Here is a 19,890-nt window from a genome sequence, read left to right as displayed (position 1 = left end):
ATTAAGCCAACTCAATGTTCCTCCTTGTGTCTACTGCCTGAAGAGGAAGTGCACGCAAATGCTACAAAATAAAAGCCCTTCTTCTGTGTATGCGTGCGTGCGTGTAAAAATGTACTGTATATTTACATACATACACAGAGTATAAAAACAATACAAATCTATAATGCAATTGATTAATTCACAATGTATTCTTGATTTGATTTATTGATTTGTTCTTTCAAAATAAGACACAATCATGTTTAATCCACAGTTTTAATAACTGTGAGTTAATTAATTTAAGTAGCAGTTACATAGTCTGCAAACAAGTTAATATTAATTAAAAATAAAAAGTTTAATAAACCTGCAATGAGTTGGCGACTTGTCCAGGGTGTACCCCGCCTTCCGTCCGATTGTAGCTGAAATAGGCACCAATCAATAAGCGGTATAAAATGGATGGATGGAAGTTTAATAAACCTAAAAAGAATGAAAATGTTACTCACACTCTATTTTTAAGTAAGTACAACTTCTAACAACTTTTTAAGTTTACACTACTTATTCTAATTAATTATTTTGAGCATTCCGGTTTACAGTGTTATACTTCTCATCCAATAGGGGATAGCAACACTTCATCCTGCAATCACAGGCGCAAAGAATCCGACGGGGGTTTATGTTTGCAGCTCTCCTTTTCTCTTGTTGTGTTTTTTTTTTTGTCCGGGAACGTAGTGTATCTGTCAGCAAAGTGCACAATTAGGTGTCTCACAAGCTAGGTTGGACTTGAAAAAAGTGAGGGAAAAAAAAGACCAAAAAATCACATGATCACAGCGCCCCTCGCTGGCTAGTCGGTGAACAGCAAGAGAAGACATTAGCTGGTCCCTGTGGGTGAAAGTTGACCTTGTCGTACTAAATGTTTTTCATCATAGAGTCCTGTCCTGTTTCCAGCATGGAATTTGATCATTGCCTTAGAAAGGTAAAAATAGTCCTGCCACACCAAACACATCCATGTAATTATGTCTTTTGCAACTTCCCACACGTTGTAAACACAAAGTAAGCTTAGGCCCCGTCGGTTAATTAATTTTGTCCACAGTAGACCTTCATCCCTATGTTTGGCCATGTGGGACAAGGCAGGCTGCTTGAAGACGCGCTAATGTCTTTGTTCGTGGGAAGCGAAAAGAACAGGGTTTTAGCGCCGTCTTGTCTAAAGTAGAAAGAGAGAGAGAGCGGTTTGTTCTTCATCTAAGAAAAAACACAACAGATGCGTCTTGTAATCCCCAATGTGACTTTACAAGCCAGATATTTCTGTCCAGCATACAAGTGACAACTGGGCCTGTCCGTCGCTTTTTAGCCAGCGTCTGGAGAGACAGACCTCCTGAACCCAATGTATCAATGTACATTTTCACAATATTTCTCTCGATGCCATGCTCACCTTTTATGCTATTATGTATGTCATTCTCTTCTCTTTTCTCTCCTTGTGATTCTCTCCTACTTTCTTTTTTCTCAGGAGAGTTGTACCTTAAACGGAGTACATTTGTTACCTGCAACATTATTATTCCAACTTGAAGTGTAAGCCATAGTTGTGCACAAAAGCAATAGTGTGAACCAAGTCAGAAAGGAGTGAGCTTGTTTTATTTACCCTCTTTATTTACTGCAGCGACACACTACAGTTCACAATTTAAATAGTGACCTTGATTAATTTTAACCAACATTCAATTGTGTTATGTCTTTGAATACATTTCCAATAAAATACATTTCTATAGTCCCCCTGCACCTATCCTGCCGGGCCAACATGCGCTAAAAGACCATTGGCTGCTTCTTGAAAGCATGCAAAAGGCAATGTATAGGCAACACATTCAAAAAACAGTAAACTCTGATCATGGACTAATGGTCGGTGAAGGAATTAAGTATTTTTAAGTTTACCCCTTTACAAATATAAGAACAATTCAATATTGTTATGGGAGGTTTATTGTAATAGAAGGAAAGACTATTACAAAAAACGGTAACACTTTAGTATGGGGAACATATTTACCATTTATTAGTTGCTATTACCATGCACATTAGTAACATATTGGCTCTGAATTAGTCATTATTAAGTACTTATTAATGCCTTATTCTGCATGGCCTTATTATACAACCAGTAAACCGGCAACACTTTAGTATGGGGAATATTACTAACCATTACTAACCCTAACCAAATAACTCTAAATTAAGTATTTGTTACTTAGACTATGTTCCCCATACTAAAGTGTCAGTCAAAAAACGGATTTAAATCCATTCTTTCAGCATGACAGTGACCTAAAAAATGCAACCAAAGCAACAGAAGATTGGCTCAAAATAAAGCACATCGAGATCATGGAGTGGCCTAGCCTGTCGCTGGTCATTAAGCCGAAAGAACAGCTCTGGAGGGAGATCAAACTTTAAGTTGCAAAGTGACAGTGTCAAAATCTTCCGGGGTTTTGGTGAGAATCAAGAAAGTGGAGCGGATCTAAAACCTCCCTGAGATGGGTGCAACCCGGTTGACCAATCACAAGGAATGTGTGACCTCTGTGCTTGCCAAAAAGAGTTTCTCCACCAAGTACTTTTTGTTCTGGGATCAAATATTTTTTTCACTTATTCACAAACACGTTCATTTTTAACCTTTTATCTATAGTGTATAGGGAAATTGCACTTTTTGGGGGCAATTTTACATTCACAATCCCCACGTGAGACAAGAACTCATGCCTTTCTTTTTCTGTGTCTTAAATAGTGAATCTAGCAAGAGGTGGCTAAAGTTATTAAAGTAAAAGGGATTAAGCCCTCTATAACATACAACAATATTTTATATACATGCTGTAAGTGTCCATGTTATGTAGTAACAGGCACATTCATAATAATAATGACCCAGAACCTTTTATTTTCGAGCCTGAATATACTGTACGTAGGATGAATTTAAAGTTTAAAAAACCTGGGTGATAAGCAAATCCCGCTATAATGAAACACTAGGCACTCACTGCTTACTGGGATGCTGACTAATGGGATGTTTATATCTTTCGGCACAAAACTTGTGCGCCTGTTTAGAGGATTAATTAATCATAATCCTCACTCCTTAGGTAAAAAATAATAGGATGTCATGAGGATCTTGCTGCTTCTTCCTAGCGATGTTTTCGGGTCTAAGTTAAATTTCAAAGATGAGCAACTTGTCAATTTATGGCCACAACTTTCTTTCTACTATACAGGTGTGAGACATGATGCTGATTTATAATCCAGCATTGACTTGTCAAAACGATAAAGCAGCAGCTCAGTAGATAGCGTACCTCTCGCCATTGGCCGGACAAGCATTGTAAGTGTCTCTGTGAGCAAGGCGCCGTGTTACTAAAAGTAGTTACTCTGTGTTGGTATTTATAACAACAATATGACTTTAGCTTGATTAATGTGCAGATTATGGCATGTAAATGTACCATTGTTGGCAGGTTTTTTGGTGGTTTTTTTCAAGGGCTTCATAGGTGGAATTGAAGGCCGCCCATTACCCGCATTGCCTCACTATTTGGCAAGCACAGTAGAGCTAAAGACGTGTGTTCTTGTCTGACATAGGGATTATAGATGATGGGCAGAATTCCCTCACAAATCTGATCCCCCTTGAAGTTTGTATGTTTTCTCTATTAAATCTGTTCCTCTTTTATTTAATTTACACCATACTTGCCAACCTTGAGACCTCCGATTTCGGGAGGTGAGGGGTTAGGGGGGGGGGGGGCGTGGCCGGGGGCGTGGTTGAGGGCGTGGTTACACAGCTGTGCACACAGCTGTTGTGTGCGCACTTGTGCACTGCACTCTCTAAAAGCCGTAGATGTAATTGTCACATATGCATGCATGATTGATTGATTGATTGAAACTGTTTACCATTTTATTAGTAGATTGCACAGTACAGTACATATTCCATACAATTGACCACTAAATGGTATCACTCAAAAAGTTTTTCAACTTGTTTAAGTCGGGTCCACTTTAATCAATTCTTGGTAAAAATATATACTATCAGCATAATACAGTCACCACACAAGTTATACCTCATAGTATATACATTGAATTATTTACATTCTTTACAATCCGGGGGGTGGGATGAGGAACTTTGGTTGATATCAGTACTTCAGTCATCAACAATTGCATCAACAGAGAAATGGACATTGAAACAGTGTAGGTCTTACTTAGTAGGATATGTACACCAAGCAGAGAACATAGTGAGTTCAGATAGCATAAGAACAAGTATATACATTAGAAATACTTTCGATTATTTACTTTAAGTTATTTCCAATCCGGGGAGATGGGATGTGAATAGAGGAGGGTATAAGTAAAGGGTTGAAGTTGCCTGGAGGTGTTGCATGAAGGTGTTGTGGTGCATGTACAGTAGATGGCAGTATTGTCCTGTTTAAGAGTGTCACAACATTGCTGTTTACGGCAGAGAAACTGCTTTACGTTAGCAAAAACGTGACTGCTGTTGTTGTGTGTTGTTACTGCGCTGGGAGTACGTTAATGAAACTGCCTAACAATGAACCCACATAAGAAACCAAGAACTCGCCATCGATCATTCGACAGTTATAACGTCATTGGGCGGACACACTGTTTATATTGTGAGAAAGCGGACGTGAAAACAGGCTGTCCTCACTCAGAACCGCATGGAGCTGGAGGAGGCGATGCCCGGGAGGTAGGGCTGGGCGATATATCGATGTATACGATATATCGCAGGTTTGTCTCTGTGCGACATAGAAAATGACTATATTGTAATATTCGATTATATGTTCTCACACTGTTGCTTTAAGCTCCGTGCATTACATTACTGGCGTGTCTCACTCATTCTCGTTTTTCTTTCTCACAGAGACGTAAAACAAGCCCGCCTTCTTATATACGTCACATACTGTCGCGCATGTAGCGTCACACGCTCTCGCCGAGAGCTAACGTTAGCATTAGCTGAGGCAGGTCGTGTTGCTTTTAGCTGCAGGCTTTACACAACAGGTATTTCTCTCTCACTCCTCCTCGTCTCTCATTCTGACAGATACGGAAAACAAGCCCGCCTTCTTACATACGTCACATACTCTCGCGAGTCTAGCGTCATAGCTCTCGCCAATCAAAGAGAGAGAGAAGGTGCGAAACTTATCACAAATGGAGGAAGAACAATAAATGGCCAACATAAAGAGCAGGGGGTCCATCATCTGGCGGTGGTTTGGCTCCAAGTGGGAAGATATTTACCAGACAACAGCAATATGCTGTTCAATGTATATACTATGATTATTAACTTGTGTGATGACTGTATTATGCTGATAGTGTATATTTATACCATGAATTTATTAACGTGGACCCCGACTTAAACAAGTTGAAAAACTTATTCGGGTGTTACCATTTAGTGGTCAATTTTACGGAATATGTACTGTACTGTGCAATCTGCTAATAAAAGTATCAATCGCTCAATGCAAAGTATGCAGCAGAAGTGTTACTACAAAAAGGTAGCAACACTATTAATTTGTTTTTTCATTTAAAAAGTCACCCGTGAGAGAATGAAGAGTATTTAATGAATACAGTTTTGGTCAATTGACTTAGTTGTGATTTCCCTCTCTGCATGAAAGTTTAAAAGTAGCATATATTAATGCAGTATGAAGAAGAATGTTTTAATGCAGACACATATAATCATCATACTGCTGTGATTATATGCATCAAGTGTTCATTCAAGGCCAAGGCAAAATATCGTAATATATATCGTATATTGCAATATGGCATAAAAATAAAAGCCAATATTGACCGGCCCTACCGGGAGGTTTTCGGGAGAGGTGCTGAATTTCAGGAGTCTCCCGGAAAATCCGGGAGGGTTGGCAAGTATGACTTACATATTCATTACAGTTACTCTCAAGAGACAGTTAAATCTTGCATATGCTCAGAATGTCCACCCTCAACATTGCAACATCCCTCAACATGTTCCACAGCACTTTGGCATACAGCACAAATTCCCATCCACACTGTTTTCTTAGCCTCAGTACACAGGTGTATGATGAATAATTACAACATTCGCAATGCTGATGTAAGTATATCTTGTTCTTCCTTATCCCGAATCAATGCAAACAAGCTATAGTCCAGTCATGAAACACCAACCCTGCTGCTGTGCATTTGAAGTGAGAAACAAGGCTCATTTGCATGGCATTTGCGCGCACTCTTTCACGCCAAGCCTCAATAAAGCCATGCAGGCGCGCACACCTGCAATCAGATAATGTATCTCAGTTGCATTTGCATTCAAACATATGGACATGAACTGTTGCTAAAACAGAAAGTACGTGATGGATGTAAATATGATAATGGAAATGAGAAATGTAGAATGTTAGGACTAATATAGTACACATTTTGTATTGCTTTGATATGATGTGTGACATACTGCATGTGATTCTGTAATCGCTTGCATATTGTCTATTTCCACATGATGATCACTCCCCCAGAGTCTGCTGCTTTGGAAATGCATTAAACAAAATATGTTTCTTATTTTAGGATTCTGCAGACACCAAGATCATCTGTATCGCTATTATTTGTATTAATATTATTGTTATTGTATTTAATAGAGTGAATTGTATTTCAATGTAAATATGGGCTGTTTTGTGTCCATTTGCACCAGTTTGACATGTGTAAAAAACATTTAGGAACTTCTCATGAATGATCCTCCACACACAAAAAAGACAAATATTAAACTACTGTAAATAGCGATGCACTGTCCCAGCACTAAACACACATACATACACCCCACTCACAACCCTCTGTGTGAAAGTTTTGCTAACTCTTGTCTTTTTTACTAACAAGCAACTCCAGAATTCTTCCAGTTTAATTATTTTCATTGGTGCTTTGGTTTTTGGCCTTTCCTGTTATGATTTCCACTAACACTGAGTCACTCACGGAATGTAAACCATTCAACTTAACCTACAACCTAACATACTAACAAATGTATTGTTATCCTTTTTCCCTTTTTTATCCTGACTTATCTAGATATTTTTAAAGATAGAGTAGTTTTCTTTATTTGGATATTTTAAGGAACAAGAAGCGTGTATATATTTTTTGTAGTAGCATGGTTTTTGAGAGGAGAAGATGATAGATTTTCACTTTTTTGGGGGTGCGGGGCTTAAAGTGTGTTGTCCTGAGTTTAAGGATGGTCATTTTTTTTCCCCTTCCCCCTTCCCCTGTTTTCTCCCGAAGCACGCAGGCATCGGACACGCTATGGTAAACAAACTGCATTATATGGTAGATATCATTCTAACTGTCTTATAGTTTGGTTTGCCCTGGGTTTGTTTGTTTTTTTTCCCTCTGTTTGCTTTTCAACATTCAATCTGCCATCAGGTAGCTGCCAAACTCCGCCTCTCTTGATATATTCATACATGTTTTTTATTTTTGTAATTTATTGCCATCCAGTTCTTCCCTGTTAAGATACATTCAAAGAGGTCTACCCTAAATATATGTATAAAGTGTATTTTCCAAGATTTTTTTTCTATTTTTGGTTTAAATTTGTGCCCTTTTTTTATTTTTTATTTTTGTTTTGCTACTGCTGATGCTATCCCTGTGAAGAAATAAAAAACTTTGACACATCTTGTCGACTGAGGTTTAGAAAAGTGTTTCTTTGCGGTTTTTTTCTACCCTTCCCACCTCCACCCTGATTTATTTTCCTTAAAGAACAATCCCTAAGACGTGAGCGTACATAGCAGACTTCTAAAGCAGGCTGTCAAACACCCTTCTGTGGTGCCTCCAGTGAATGTCAACAGGGAAAGAAGAAATTGTAAACTATATCCATTTATTGTAAAAGTTAGTCTGCCAAAATAAGTGAAGCCCGGTCACAATTTAAGTTTTATTCAAAGCTAATAAACATATACATTACTTATCAATGAGGCCTACCTGATACAAACCATGCATTATTATATTTGTAAAGTCATCATTTTTGATGCAGCTTTTCAGACTATTGTGTACAGTCTAGAGTTGTACGGTATACCGGTATTAGTATTGTACAGCAATACTAATGAATCATATTTGGTACTATACCGCCTCTGAAAAATAGTGGTCAACCACCCCCACTGGGCCCCCGTTGTCATAGTAAGAAGAGGGAGAGCAAACGCATTTTGGCTTAAAAACTAAAGATAAAGGTGAAGTTATAACACTGAAACGCCCACCGGAAGAGGTGCTTTAAGACATGGCTAGCTAACTAGCGGCTAGCGTCCATCCGCTGTCGGCAGTGTTTTAGCTACTTCTAAATCACTAATCCTTTTCTCCATGGCGACAAATAAATTACGTTTCTTGCAAGTATCATCCCTGCAGGACGAGGAATAGCTGGAAATGCTTCACTACGCACCGTAGCTCACCGGCGTTACAATGTAAACAAACACCATGGGTGGATTTACACCTGACATCCACTGTAATGATACCAAGTACAGTAGCGTATCTAGTCGATACTACTATGATTATGTCGATATTTTTTGGGCATCACAACATCTCTCGTTTAAAAAGAAAATTATATTATGTTTTTTAAACAAAATGGAACAGACTGAATGAGCACTGTAGATAGATCAGCCCGCCCACAATGGATATGCTGCCGGGCATAAAAGGGCTGCACCTGTGCACCAAAGCATATTTTAATTCGGTCTGTGATTCGTTAATCATACGTTTTGTAGATTCATGGTTTTATAATTTGAGATTTCACTGTGTTTAAACAGTTACAATACCTAATCAAACTGCATAAATTGCTTATAATGTACAGTAAATGTTTAATGGATTTTGGCTTTCACTGGACCTGCCACAAGTGTGTTTGTGAGCCTCAGAACCAATGGTGGGAACAGAGCATTCTAAAACTGGACTGTGTGCGACTTCAGCCGTCTCATAAACAACTAACACAAACGTCTGCATGACACCTTCCTTTTTTTTTTCCCCAAAGAAAGATTACATTGAGTATATATGTACATGTATATATACAGGCTAACATATATGCATACATATATATTAATTGTCCTAATATAATCGATACAGCCATAAGACGCATTAGCCACACCCTCCCTCTTGCTGTTTTTTTGTTTTGTTTGTTTTTTATTTTGACTCCTTGTTTGTTTTAATTCCAAATTAACAAACTAAAAGCAGTAAGGACCTCACAGCTGTAGCTAAAAGGAGTCGGGGATTAGTGAGCGGGGAGACATTTGTATTGTTATTGCTTGACTAAAACGGTAAAGAGTCAAACTAACGTGTGACATACAGATTTGGAGGCCACAAATACTGTGGAGATATCATAAGTTCTGGTTCTGTGACATCCGTCCTACTCCTCGCTCTCTAGTCCCACCCTTCTTATAAATAAAATTGTTTCATTGCTGCTAAGTTCATCCGTGATGACGTACCCATTGTGTCACCACTTCCCTGTCCTCCCTTTGCATGTGTGCATCCCTACCATGTCTCTAAGACACCCAGAAGGACATTTTTTCACAGTAATTGTATTCCTTCCTGTCATCATTTCATGTAAAGTGCATGGCTTGCATCACCTTTTCTTAAAATTGGATGGATTCATTCAGGTTTTTGTTTTAAGCAATCAAAATCAAACCAATGTAAACAACACCTTCAGTCCAAAGATGGATCTTGTTTGAGCAAAATAATCCTCTTGATTAATACAAACAAAGAGTTGTCTCCCAAAAACACAATCAAACCAATGCAAATAATGTACATTGTTGTAAGTGTACTAACAACCATTTTTGTGTCTGACCTTTCCTTACTGACAACAGTACTAACCGACACACTCACAAGTGAAATGACACTAACCTGCCACCCCCCATATGCCCCCTTTTTTTACCTTTACTAACTTACACATGGAGCGGACTATTCAAAGTGAAGTACAAAACTTTTATCCCACAATGTAACCTGCCAGACACCTATTGCAAGACTTGCTTGAATATTTCTCACAAGTGTCTGTTTTCACTGCCAAATATTGCATGTGTTTTTCCATGATTAAGTTTCTTGACAGATTTGCTGTTAACGAAGGTAAGTGTGTTTTTTTTTGTTTGTTTCTTTGTTTTTGCACAAATTGCCATATGGACACTTTATATGGAGGTTTATTTTAATCTATACAGTAAACTGAAAACTGGAACTGGAAATGGTAATTGAGCATACCGGTATTTGAGCCGCACCAACCAAATTTTAGAATATTTTTTTTTCCCATATATTAGCTGCACCGGATCATTAGTAGCAGATGCATACTGATACAGAATGTTTTGAAAATGTTTATTTACATACCTCAATTGTTTCAAAAACGATACCTGTCACACGGCAGTAAAACAACTGATCAAAGAAAAAAGTCATCGTCATGGTCCCACTATCTGGGGAAACTAGCTCTCCCATCAGCTAAATAGACTCAAAAACTCCACGGCGAAGTTTTGGTGGATTTATGAGACTGAAACCATACAGTACAAAAATAATGCCATTGCATGTGTGATATATAGTGTGCATGTGGGTGTCAATGTTGTCTGTATTGGCCCTGCGATGAGGTGGCGTCTTGTCCAAGGTGTACGCCGCCTACTGCCAGAGCTCCTGCTCCCTCCGCAACCCCGGAAGGGATACCTGGTAGAAGATGGATGGATGGATGGATGTTAATCATAACACAGACATTTGTAAACGTACTAATGTGATGGATTGTCCGAAGCATAAACAGCAAACAAAGTGGTTTTAGTACAAAAGTTTTATTTACCCAATATCAACAAGTTCAAGTTGGATTGAATTACCCATGCAGACAGACAACGTCCTCCAGAGAGATGTGGATGTCTACTGGCTTTTTATATGTTTCCCTCATGTGTCAAGGTCTCGTTGTTTTGCAACTGCTTGCTCCGCAACAACCTTGGATCCCTTAGTCATAACAAACAATCAAAACATTTAGTAGAATGGTTAGAACAACCACAAATTCAACGTTCCCCTACATATGCTCTTCCAGTGATTTAGAGGCTTTTAGATAGACTTTCTTTTTGGACTCAGACACAAAATATGGTATAAAGGTCAGAAATTCCACTACACTAACATATTCGCTAATACTAATGACACTAGCTTGATGACATACACGTACAAATAGAGGTACGTACAAATAGATAGCACGTACCAATATGCATGAAAATACTCCTACAAATATCGCACATTAAACATTTTCGTAAGTATGACTTGTTTTAGTCATATTGTAAAACTTACAATCATTGCTTGGAGTTATGAATGAAGAATCCTTATGAGCAGAAATGCTGCTGACGTACATACTCCTGGCACAAAACAGGAAGTACATTGTCAAGCGTCTGCACCTGCAGTGGGTGAAATCGTCCAAAAGATGGCACCACAGCACAAACGGTAACACACCCTCTCAGTGTCTCTCTCGGCACAATATGACTACTATGTGTAGAATATAAAACATTATAGACGTTTGCATGAAAAAGGTATACATTAGCCGCACTGTTTCATAGTCCCCAGGGTTTAAATTGTGATCATTTAGGTGTGAATGAAAGTGTTAATTTGTTCGTTTTTTCCAGTCCAGTTACTGAATTGAATGCTTTCAAAGCACCCTTTGTTTTAAAATTATTATTCTGTAACTTAATAGGTGTCTGGCAGTTTCATAATCACCAACAAAACCACAAACTATGTACATATTTAGGCACCCAGAGTAACTGGAGCAGACATACAAATGAGTTGCCCTGTTTATAAGGGAAGTGCAACAACAATAAAATATGACCTAACCTGAGCAGAACTACCTGTAGAGTGCAGTGGCATTGATATTTTATGTAAAAAATAACACATTCTCACAAATAAGCCTATTTTGCATGACCGTTTTTCTTCTTAATCCATGTATTGTCTGTACTGCACGGCACTTTAGATACATTCGCTGTGTCAGCATTCAAAAGTGCAACCCAGAATATGAAACTTCATTTAAATAAGTTGTATAGCATGGAGTTGTGTATTTTGATAAGTGTCAGTACAGACAACAACTGCACTCTAGAGTGACCCTTCTCAGTCTGATAGTGCCAAATCAGCCATGCACTTAGGGCACAAACCAGCCAATCAGAGGAACTTAATCAACTTTATTTTCATTGTTCAATCTAAACTCTTCTAATTCCTCTCCTCTTATCATCCTCCATGTCTTTGCTCCCTGTCTGGTGCCATGTCTGCGTCGCCAGGTAACTATCTCAGTCGACGGCATCCTGACCACCACGGGCTACACACAGGAGGATTACACCATGCTGGGTTCTGACGACTTCTTTTACATCGGAGGAAGCCCCAACACCGCCGACCTGCCGGGGTCACCAGTTAGCAACAACTTCATGGGCTGCCTCAAAGATGTGAGTCATCTCAGTTACCATCTTATATAATGTAACAAGACCCTAGGACCAACCAATCACGATATATAAATGATATTTGTGGGCCCTGCTCTGTGTTGTGGTTAATATACTTTGGAAGACATGCTAGCATAATACAGGTATACTCAAAGTTGTATAATCATTAGACCAGTAGCAGATGCTGGTGTTTAAAGGGGGAAAGCTTATGCACATACAATCTGTCTGTTTATGCTTTGGTTAGAGGGACTCCGAGCAGCATCCGCTGCTCAATGGGGACTGTAACTACAGAGCGACAGAAGTCAGAGTCTCCAAACATGAGTACAGACTGCAATACCACCAGAAAAAGTTACTAGATTTGTCATAAGTTGTTTTTGACAAAGAGAACGTCGCTGAGAGGATTTGAAAAGTCTCCAGAGCAGTTTAAAACAATGGCATAAAAATTGAAAAATGCTCCTTTGGTGGTTGATATTTAAAAGGTTACTAATTTGCTCAATATGCCGTCAATCAAAAAGGGTTTCAGAATCAAACAGATCATCCAATCGTGGAAGAGCCAAGCCTCCAGGCCAGCTGAGGCCAATGCCCCATAGACCCGAAGAGAGACAGAGTGTCCGATGAGCAGGACAAAACCAAGCATTTATCCAATGATTCCGTCGTTTAGCAGGAGTGGAAAACCACTCTATACCTCCCCATCAAAGTCAATGGATCCTCAGCTTCAACACTGTTTAATTAATTCTGACGCCACCACCGTATGACCTGTGATAAGTAAATTATTCTGAACAAATGTTGAACATGTTCTGTGGAATAATTAGTCAACGAAATGTAAAAAAACAGTGCATATTTAACCACTTATTTTTTTGACACTTTAGGGAAGGCTGAGCTTTCCTTGCAGTCTTAGGCCCCTTCTACACTAAGGTTATCCAGGGTAATTCTCAACTAACCTTATCTTTGTCCACACACACACACACAATGGTCGTTTAAGACCCCCTCCCACCCTCCGTCAGCCGGCGCAACGCGACCTAGTACGCATGCTGGAAAATGTGCACGTCATAGTAACCTCCAGTGTTGCTTTGTGTGCAAGTTCTTAAATTTAACTTATCTAAACAATATGCAGTGTTGTGGTATTTCAATTAACTGGAATCTAGTGTGCTGTAGGGCCCTATTGTAGTGAATCACAACTGAGCCAAAATCTTCATTGGACACGAAAGTACATATTGTGACAAAGAACATTTTACAACAATCAATCTCGGGATCTAGATATCTGGTCAGGATACTCCTCACTCTTTTGCCTTCACCTTCATTGTCCAATCCTTTTTGGTGATTTTAAATCAATCAATCAATCAATGTTTACTTATATAGCCCTAAATCACTAGTGTCCCAAAGGGCTGCACAAACCACTACGACATCCTCGGTAGGCCCACATAAGGGCAAGGAAAACTCACACCCAGTGGGACGTCGGTGACAATGACCCAGGGAGACGTCGGTGACAATGATGACTATGAGAACCTTGGAGAGGAGGAAAGCAATGGATGTCGAGCGGGTCTAACATGATACTGTGAGAGTTCAATCCATAATGGATCCAACACAGTCGCGAGAGTCCAGTCCAAAGCGGATCCACCACAGCAGCGAGAGTCCCGTTCACAGCGGAGCCAGCAGGAAACCATCCCAAGCGGAGGCGGATCAGCAGCGCAGAGATGTCCCCAGCCGATACACAGGCAAGCAGTACATGGCCACCGGATCGGACCCCCTCCACAAGGGAGAGTGGGACAAAGGAGAAAAATAAAAGAAACGGCAGATCAACTGGTCTAAAAAGGGAGTCTAAAGGCTAGAGTGTACAAATGAGTTTTAAGGTGAGACTTAAATGCTTCTACTGAGGTGGCATCTCAAACTTTTACCGGGAGGGCATTCCAGAGTACTGGAGCCCGAAATGAAAAAGTTCTATAGCCCGCAGACTTTTTTTGGGCTTTTGGAATCACTAATAAGCCCGAGTCCTTTGAACGCAGATTTCTTGCCGGGACATATGGTACAATACAATCGGCAAGATAGGATGGAGCTAGACCGTGTAGAATTTTATACGTAAGTAGTAAAACCTTAAAGTCACATCTTAAATGCACAGGAAGCCAGTGCAGGTGAGCCAGTACAGGAGTAATGTGATCAAACTTTCTTGTTCTTGTCAAAAGTCTAGCAGCCGCATTTTGTACCAACTGTAATCTTTTAATGCTAGACATGGGGAGACCCGAAAATAATACGTTACAGTAGTCGAGACGAGACGTAACAAACGCATGGATAATGATCTCAGCGTCTTTAGTGGACAGAATGGAGCGAATTTTAGCGATATTACGGAGATGAAAGAAGGCCGTTTTAGTAACGCTTTTAATGTGTGACTCAAAGGAGAGAGTTGGGTCGGAGATAATACCCAGATTCTTTACCGTGTCACCTTGTTTAATTGTTTGGTTGTCAAATGTTAGAGTTGTATTATTAAATAGAGGTCGGTGTCTAGCAGGACCGATAATCAGCATTTACGTTTTTTTGGCGTTGAGTTGCAAAAAGTTAGCGGACATCCATTGTTTAATTTCATTAAGACACGCCTCCAGCTGACTACAATCCGGTGTGTTGGTCAGCTTTAGGGGCATGTAGAGTTGGGTGTCATCAGCATAACAGTGAAAGCTAACACCGTATTTGCGTTTGATGTCACCTAGTGGCAGCATGTAGATGCTGAAGAGTGCAGGGCCAAGGACCGAACCCTGGGGAACTCCACACGTTACCTTAACGTAGTCCGAGGTCACATTGTTATGGGAGACACACTGCATCCTATTAGTAAGATAAGAGTTAAACCAAGATAGGGCTAAGTCTGACATACCAATTCGTGTTTTGATACGTTCTAATAAAATATTATGATCGACCGTATCGAAAGCAGCGCTAAGATCGAGGAGCAGCAACATAGATGACGCATCAGAATCCATTGTTAGCAATAGATCATTAGTCATTTTTGTGAGGGCTGTCTCCGTGGAGTGATTTGCCCTGAAACCGGATTGAAAGGTTTCACATAGATTGTTAGACGCTAAGTGTTCATTTAACTGCTCCGCAACAATTTTTTCGAGGATTTTTGAAATAAAGGGAAGGTGAGACACCGGTCGGTAGTTTACCATGAGGTCAGGATCGAGGTTAGGTCTTTTAAGAAGAGGATGAATAACCGCTTTTTTGAATGCTAGGGGAACAGTGCCCGAGAAAAGTAATACGTTTATAATATTTAGCACTGATGGACCTAATAATACAAAGAGCTCCTTGATCAGTTTCCCAGGAAGAGGGTCAAGTAAACATGTTGTTTGTTTTATTCCATTTACACGTTGTAACAATTCCTCTAATGTTATTTCCTCAAAACGAGAGAAACTATTATGGAGGGCCGTATCCGCCGTATATACAATCGTATCAGTGTTAATAGAACCCAGTTGTAGCTGGGACGCACTGTATTTAATCTCCTTTCTAATGACTTCAATTTTCTTAATAAAGAATTGCATGAAGTCATCAGCTGAGTGGGTGGAGCTATTGGAAGGAGTCCCTTGTTGGGTTAGCGATGCTACCGTACTAAACAAAAATTTAGGATCGTTTTTATTACGGTGGATGAGGTTTGAGTAATATTTAGCTTTAGCTAAGGTAAGCATGTGTTTATAAGTTATTAAACCATCACTCCATGCTTGATGGTGCACCTCAAGTTTAGTCGTGCGCCATTTGCGTTCCAGCTTTCTACATAATAATTTCTGAGCTCTACTTTCTTCTGTAAACCACAGGGTACGCTTTTTTGGAGCCTTTTTTAACTTTAGCGGTGCTATGTTATCAATGGTTTCGCGCAGGGCGTCGTTAAAGTTGTTAGTGAGGTTATCAATAGAGCCCACATATTTTGGGAATGGTGCCATTACCGAGGGCAGTAGGTCAGCAAGAGTTGTCGTTGTGGCCGTATTAATGTTGCGGCTGCTATAGCAGTTATTATTATTATTAGTTTGACGAACATGCGTCTGAACCTCGAATTTTATAAAGTAATGATCGGACAATACTTTAGTATACGGGAGTATCGTAACTTTGGAAACGGTGATACCCCTGACAAGCACTAGGTCTATCATATTACTGTTGCGATGCGTGGGTTCATTTATTATTTGTGTGAGACCACAGCTATCAATTATAGTCTGGAGCGATACGCACGGTGGGTCCGATGGGGTATTCATATGGATATTAAAGTCCCCCATTATGATTATATTATCGGCGCGTGTCACTAGATCAGCAACGGACTCTGAGAATTCATTGATAAAGTCCGAATAGGGCCCTGGGGGGCGGTAGATTACAGCCAGGTGTAGAGGCAGCGGTGTGACAGACCTCATAGTAAGCACCTCAAACGATTTATATGTATTATTTATGTTATGACTAAGGTTAAAGTTTTCGTTGTATATTAGTGCGACCCCCCCACCCCTTTTAAGAGGACGGGCAATATGCGCATGTGTAAAGTTAGGAGGACATGCCTCATTTAGCGCAAAAAAGTCGTTTGGTTTAAGCCAGGTTTCGCTGAGACCGATGACGTTAAGATTGTTGTCTCTGATGATATCATTAACTAACAACGTTTTGGGAGACAATGATCTTATGTTTAAAAAACCTATACTATAGGTAGTGGGCTGTTTTTTGATCAAATTATCCGTGGTAGCAATATTAATAATGTTGTGTTTATTATGCCCAGTGCATTTAGTATAATTACGACCATATCTAGGAATTGATACGACGGGAATTTTCTGATTGTTTGATTGTTATTTTGATAAACTGAACGCATCATAGTTTGCCCACTCAGTAGAAAGCATGTTCCGATTGTTTGTTTGTTGGTTTGATAAACTGCATGCATCATAGTTTGCCACCTCAGTAAAACACATGTCCAATCTGAAACAATCAAAGCTGAAAAAACTTGTTCTAATTCAACTGACTCCTTACCCAGACCAGTAATCTCGCATCTTCCATTTAAATCCGGCTTCAGGATGGAGGGAAGTGGTGTTCTCTGGGGATTAGCCTTCTGCTTTGTTTTTAGCCCCGCTCGACATCCGCGTTTCCGATCACACCGCTGGCGTCTGCTCCGTAGACGGCCCCCGCTGCTACTATACTCCCCTGCTTCACAGGCCGCTGGATGTGGCCGCCGAAGTATTACCATGCTAGTTAGCACGTCTAGCAAGCACGCGTCTTTCAGTCCAAAATGGCCCGATATGTCCACATCCAGAAGTGTCTGGCGGTCGTACGTGATCACGGTGTGACCACAATGTGAGCCAGCCATGAAGTTTGCAGAATTGTCCGGTATTTCTGCCAAATGTTCCATCTTTAGCAAGAGCTCCGCGATGTTGCAGCCCGTCCGGGCGCCTCCATCTTGGAACCAAATACTCTGGACCTAGACGTTGAGTCGGCGACATACATGGCGGACAATAACTGATACAGTTAGCTTTGCCAGTCCAAAAGCATTCGCCGTTTTCCGCAGTATTCCCTCGATGGGCAGGTAATACAAAGCACACACTACCTTTTTTATCATAGGAGCCCGCATTCTCGTTGTCTCCCTTTCGACAAACGGACACAGTTTTTCGGTAAGTAGAATCACAGCTGACCTCGACATTCGGAAGTTCTCTTGCCGTTTGAGAAGTGTTGTATCTGAAATAGCTGTAATTGCCTTCTCTTAAGGTACTCATGTGTGATGTCCACAAGCGTCTGTACAGACGGTAGGAGAAACATGGGCATGTCTGGATGACTCGCCTCCATATTTCCAGAGGTTACCGCCGAGTTACAAAACCGCTTTATTATGAAGCTGGCTGCGGCGCGTTCTTTCTGATGCCACTTCCGGTGTGGGGCGCGGTCTTTCCGGTGTCACTTTCTCTCTGAACTCAGTTTGTCTGAACTCAGTTTGTAAACGGTCAATGAGTCCATACAAAGTTAAGAGCTGGCGATTCAAGAAATACACAGCGCACTTACCCGTGGAAAAAAAATGTCCAAGGAGGGGGATCTTAAACGATTGTTTAGTGTGGCTGAAACGTGGCTTCAGCTAAATAATTATTTGTTTAAGGGGTTACCCGAGTAATCGAAACTGAGAAATGGTCAATGACAATTAGTTGCTAATGCCTGCCTGTGCCCATATGCAAATACGTTTTGCTTGGTGGTAGCCATGTCTTTACAGCAATTTGCGTGTCAGTCCTGTAAAGGTGTGTTTTTTACACTGCATTGATCAGTGAAATTTCAAGTCAATCAACATTTATGGTCACATCTATTGGTTTAATACATGCCACAATGTGCTTGTTTGTCAGATAATTGTGTGCGGCATGAGTAAAATATTTGGCTTGTGTAAATTGTTGTTTAAAAAGAAATGAGTATACATATATTTATAGTATACAGTATCGCTACTAGTCTAGGATGTACCCCATTTCTCACCCAAAATCAGCTGGGCTAGACTCCACCCTAATGAGGTTGATATTTTTGTATATTAAAGTATTAAAGAGTGTATTTATATTAATACATCATCAATTACTGCAAAACCAGCACCAGCAAAACATAATTGCAGTGCAAACTTACAGGACAATCTAATAAGAATTCTAGTTGTATATTGATCTATTTAAATGCAATTGTGTAGTTCAATTAATTTTTTTTAATCAATTTGTATTAAAAGTTGATTAAAAAGAACACAAAAACACCCATGTCGACGAAAACCTTGACAAATATAAAGAGACAACGTCCGTTCTGTTATTCCTCTCGGGATTTGACATCAGTGCTTAACAAGCTATCAGGAAGCACAATCAAAGTTGAACGTATCATGCCCTTGTAAATGTAATGACTTGTGTAGCGGCACGCCAACATGGTGCTTCTGCTGCCGCCACCGCATTTTCCCATAAAGCCGCACTGATTGAATAAGTAATTACTTTTGCAATCACTTTTAATGGATCTTGCCGTAATCATTTTCTCTAACTTAATTACGCTTGTAGAGTTACATTTTCATTATTTGGCTTGCTTATCGGAGGGCACTTCTCTGTCCTAGAGGCATTGAGTTGACTTATTCAGGAACTTTGTCAAATACAGCAAAGTTTACAACTGATAGAAAATGTTACTTGTAGCTCGACACACATTTACGCGTTGCTCCAAAAATAAGTATAAATTAATGGATTTCACAAGGCGAGTAACCTATCTTAAATGCACGAGTGCACCGAGTTGGACAAGATATGGTCAGAAGTACAGAACTTTGTTTGAAGAACACACTTTTTGCATTTATGAGCGTTTTTTTCCATCAAGTGGCTTGACTTTGACTAGCTGTGCTTACTCACATTACAACACAAGTAACGATCACAACATGTAGATGGTTAGTTAACTCACAGCAATAATAGACTTCTTCATACGAACTAAAACAAATGACTATGCTCTAACAAACATGCAACTATAATTGTATTCACACATTTTTTGGTATACGAGCGGTCTCTCTGCTAATTGTAATGCTTTAGGTTGCGGGCAAGAAAAAAACTTAGTTTGCTATCTGCTCTCCAAGGTAAATACTGTACATTATTAATACAATACTTACTAAAATTACTGTCATTGGAAGAGAATC

At 39.9% G+C, this 19,890-nt stretch overlaps 1 protein-coding gene across 7 annotated transcripts in view; it reads left to right on the top strand.

Annotated features, from left to right (window-relative positions):
* The window catches only part of LOC133560314 (neurexin-2-like), a 1,077,892-nt gene that overhangs the window by 519,695 nt on the left and 538,307 nt on the right, over positions 1-19,890 (top strand). For 6 of the 7 annotated variants that reach the window (XM_061912740.1, XM_061912739.1, XM_061912738.1 and 3 more), the window contains 2 exons: positions 7,168-7,191; positions 12,135-12,296. In XM_061912740.1, coding sequence (XP_061768724.1) covers positions 7,168-7,191; positions 12,135-12,296 — 186 coding nt within the window. The remainder of the gene's footprint in view (positions 1-7,167; positions 7,192-12,134; positions 12,297-19,890) is intronic. The other variant, XM_061912736.1, reaches the window with a different exon arrangement.

The sequence above is a fragment of the Nerophis ophidion genome, linkage group LG10 (genome assembly GCF_033978795.1).
Source record: "Nerophis ophidion isolate RoL-2023_Sa linkage group LG10, RoL_Noph_v1.0, whole genome shotgun sequence".
Lineage (NCBI taxonomy): Eukaryota > Metazoa > Chordata > Actinopteri > Syngnathiformes > Syngnathidae > Nerophis > Nerophis ophidion.
The sequence above is the reverse complement of the archived record's forward strand: the minus strand, read 5'-3'. Positions and strand labels throughout refer to the sequence as shown.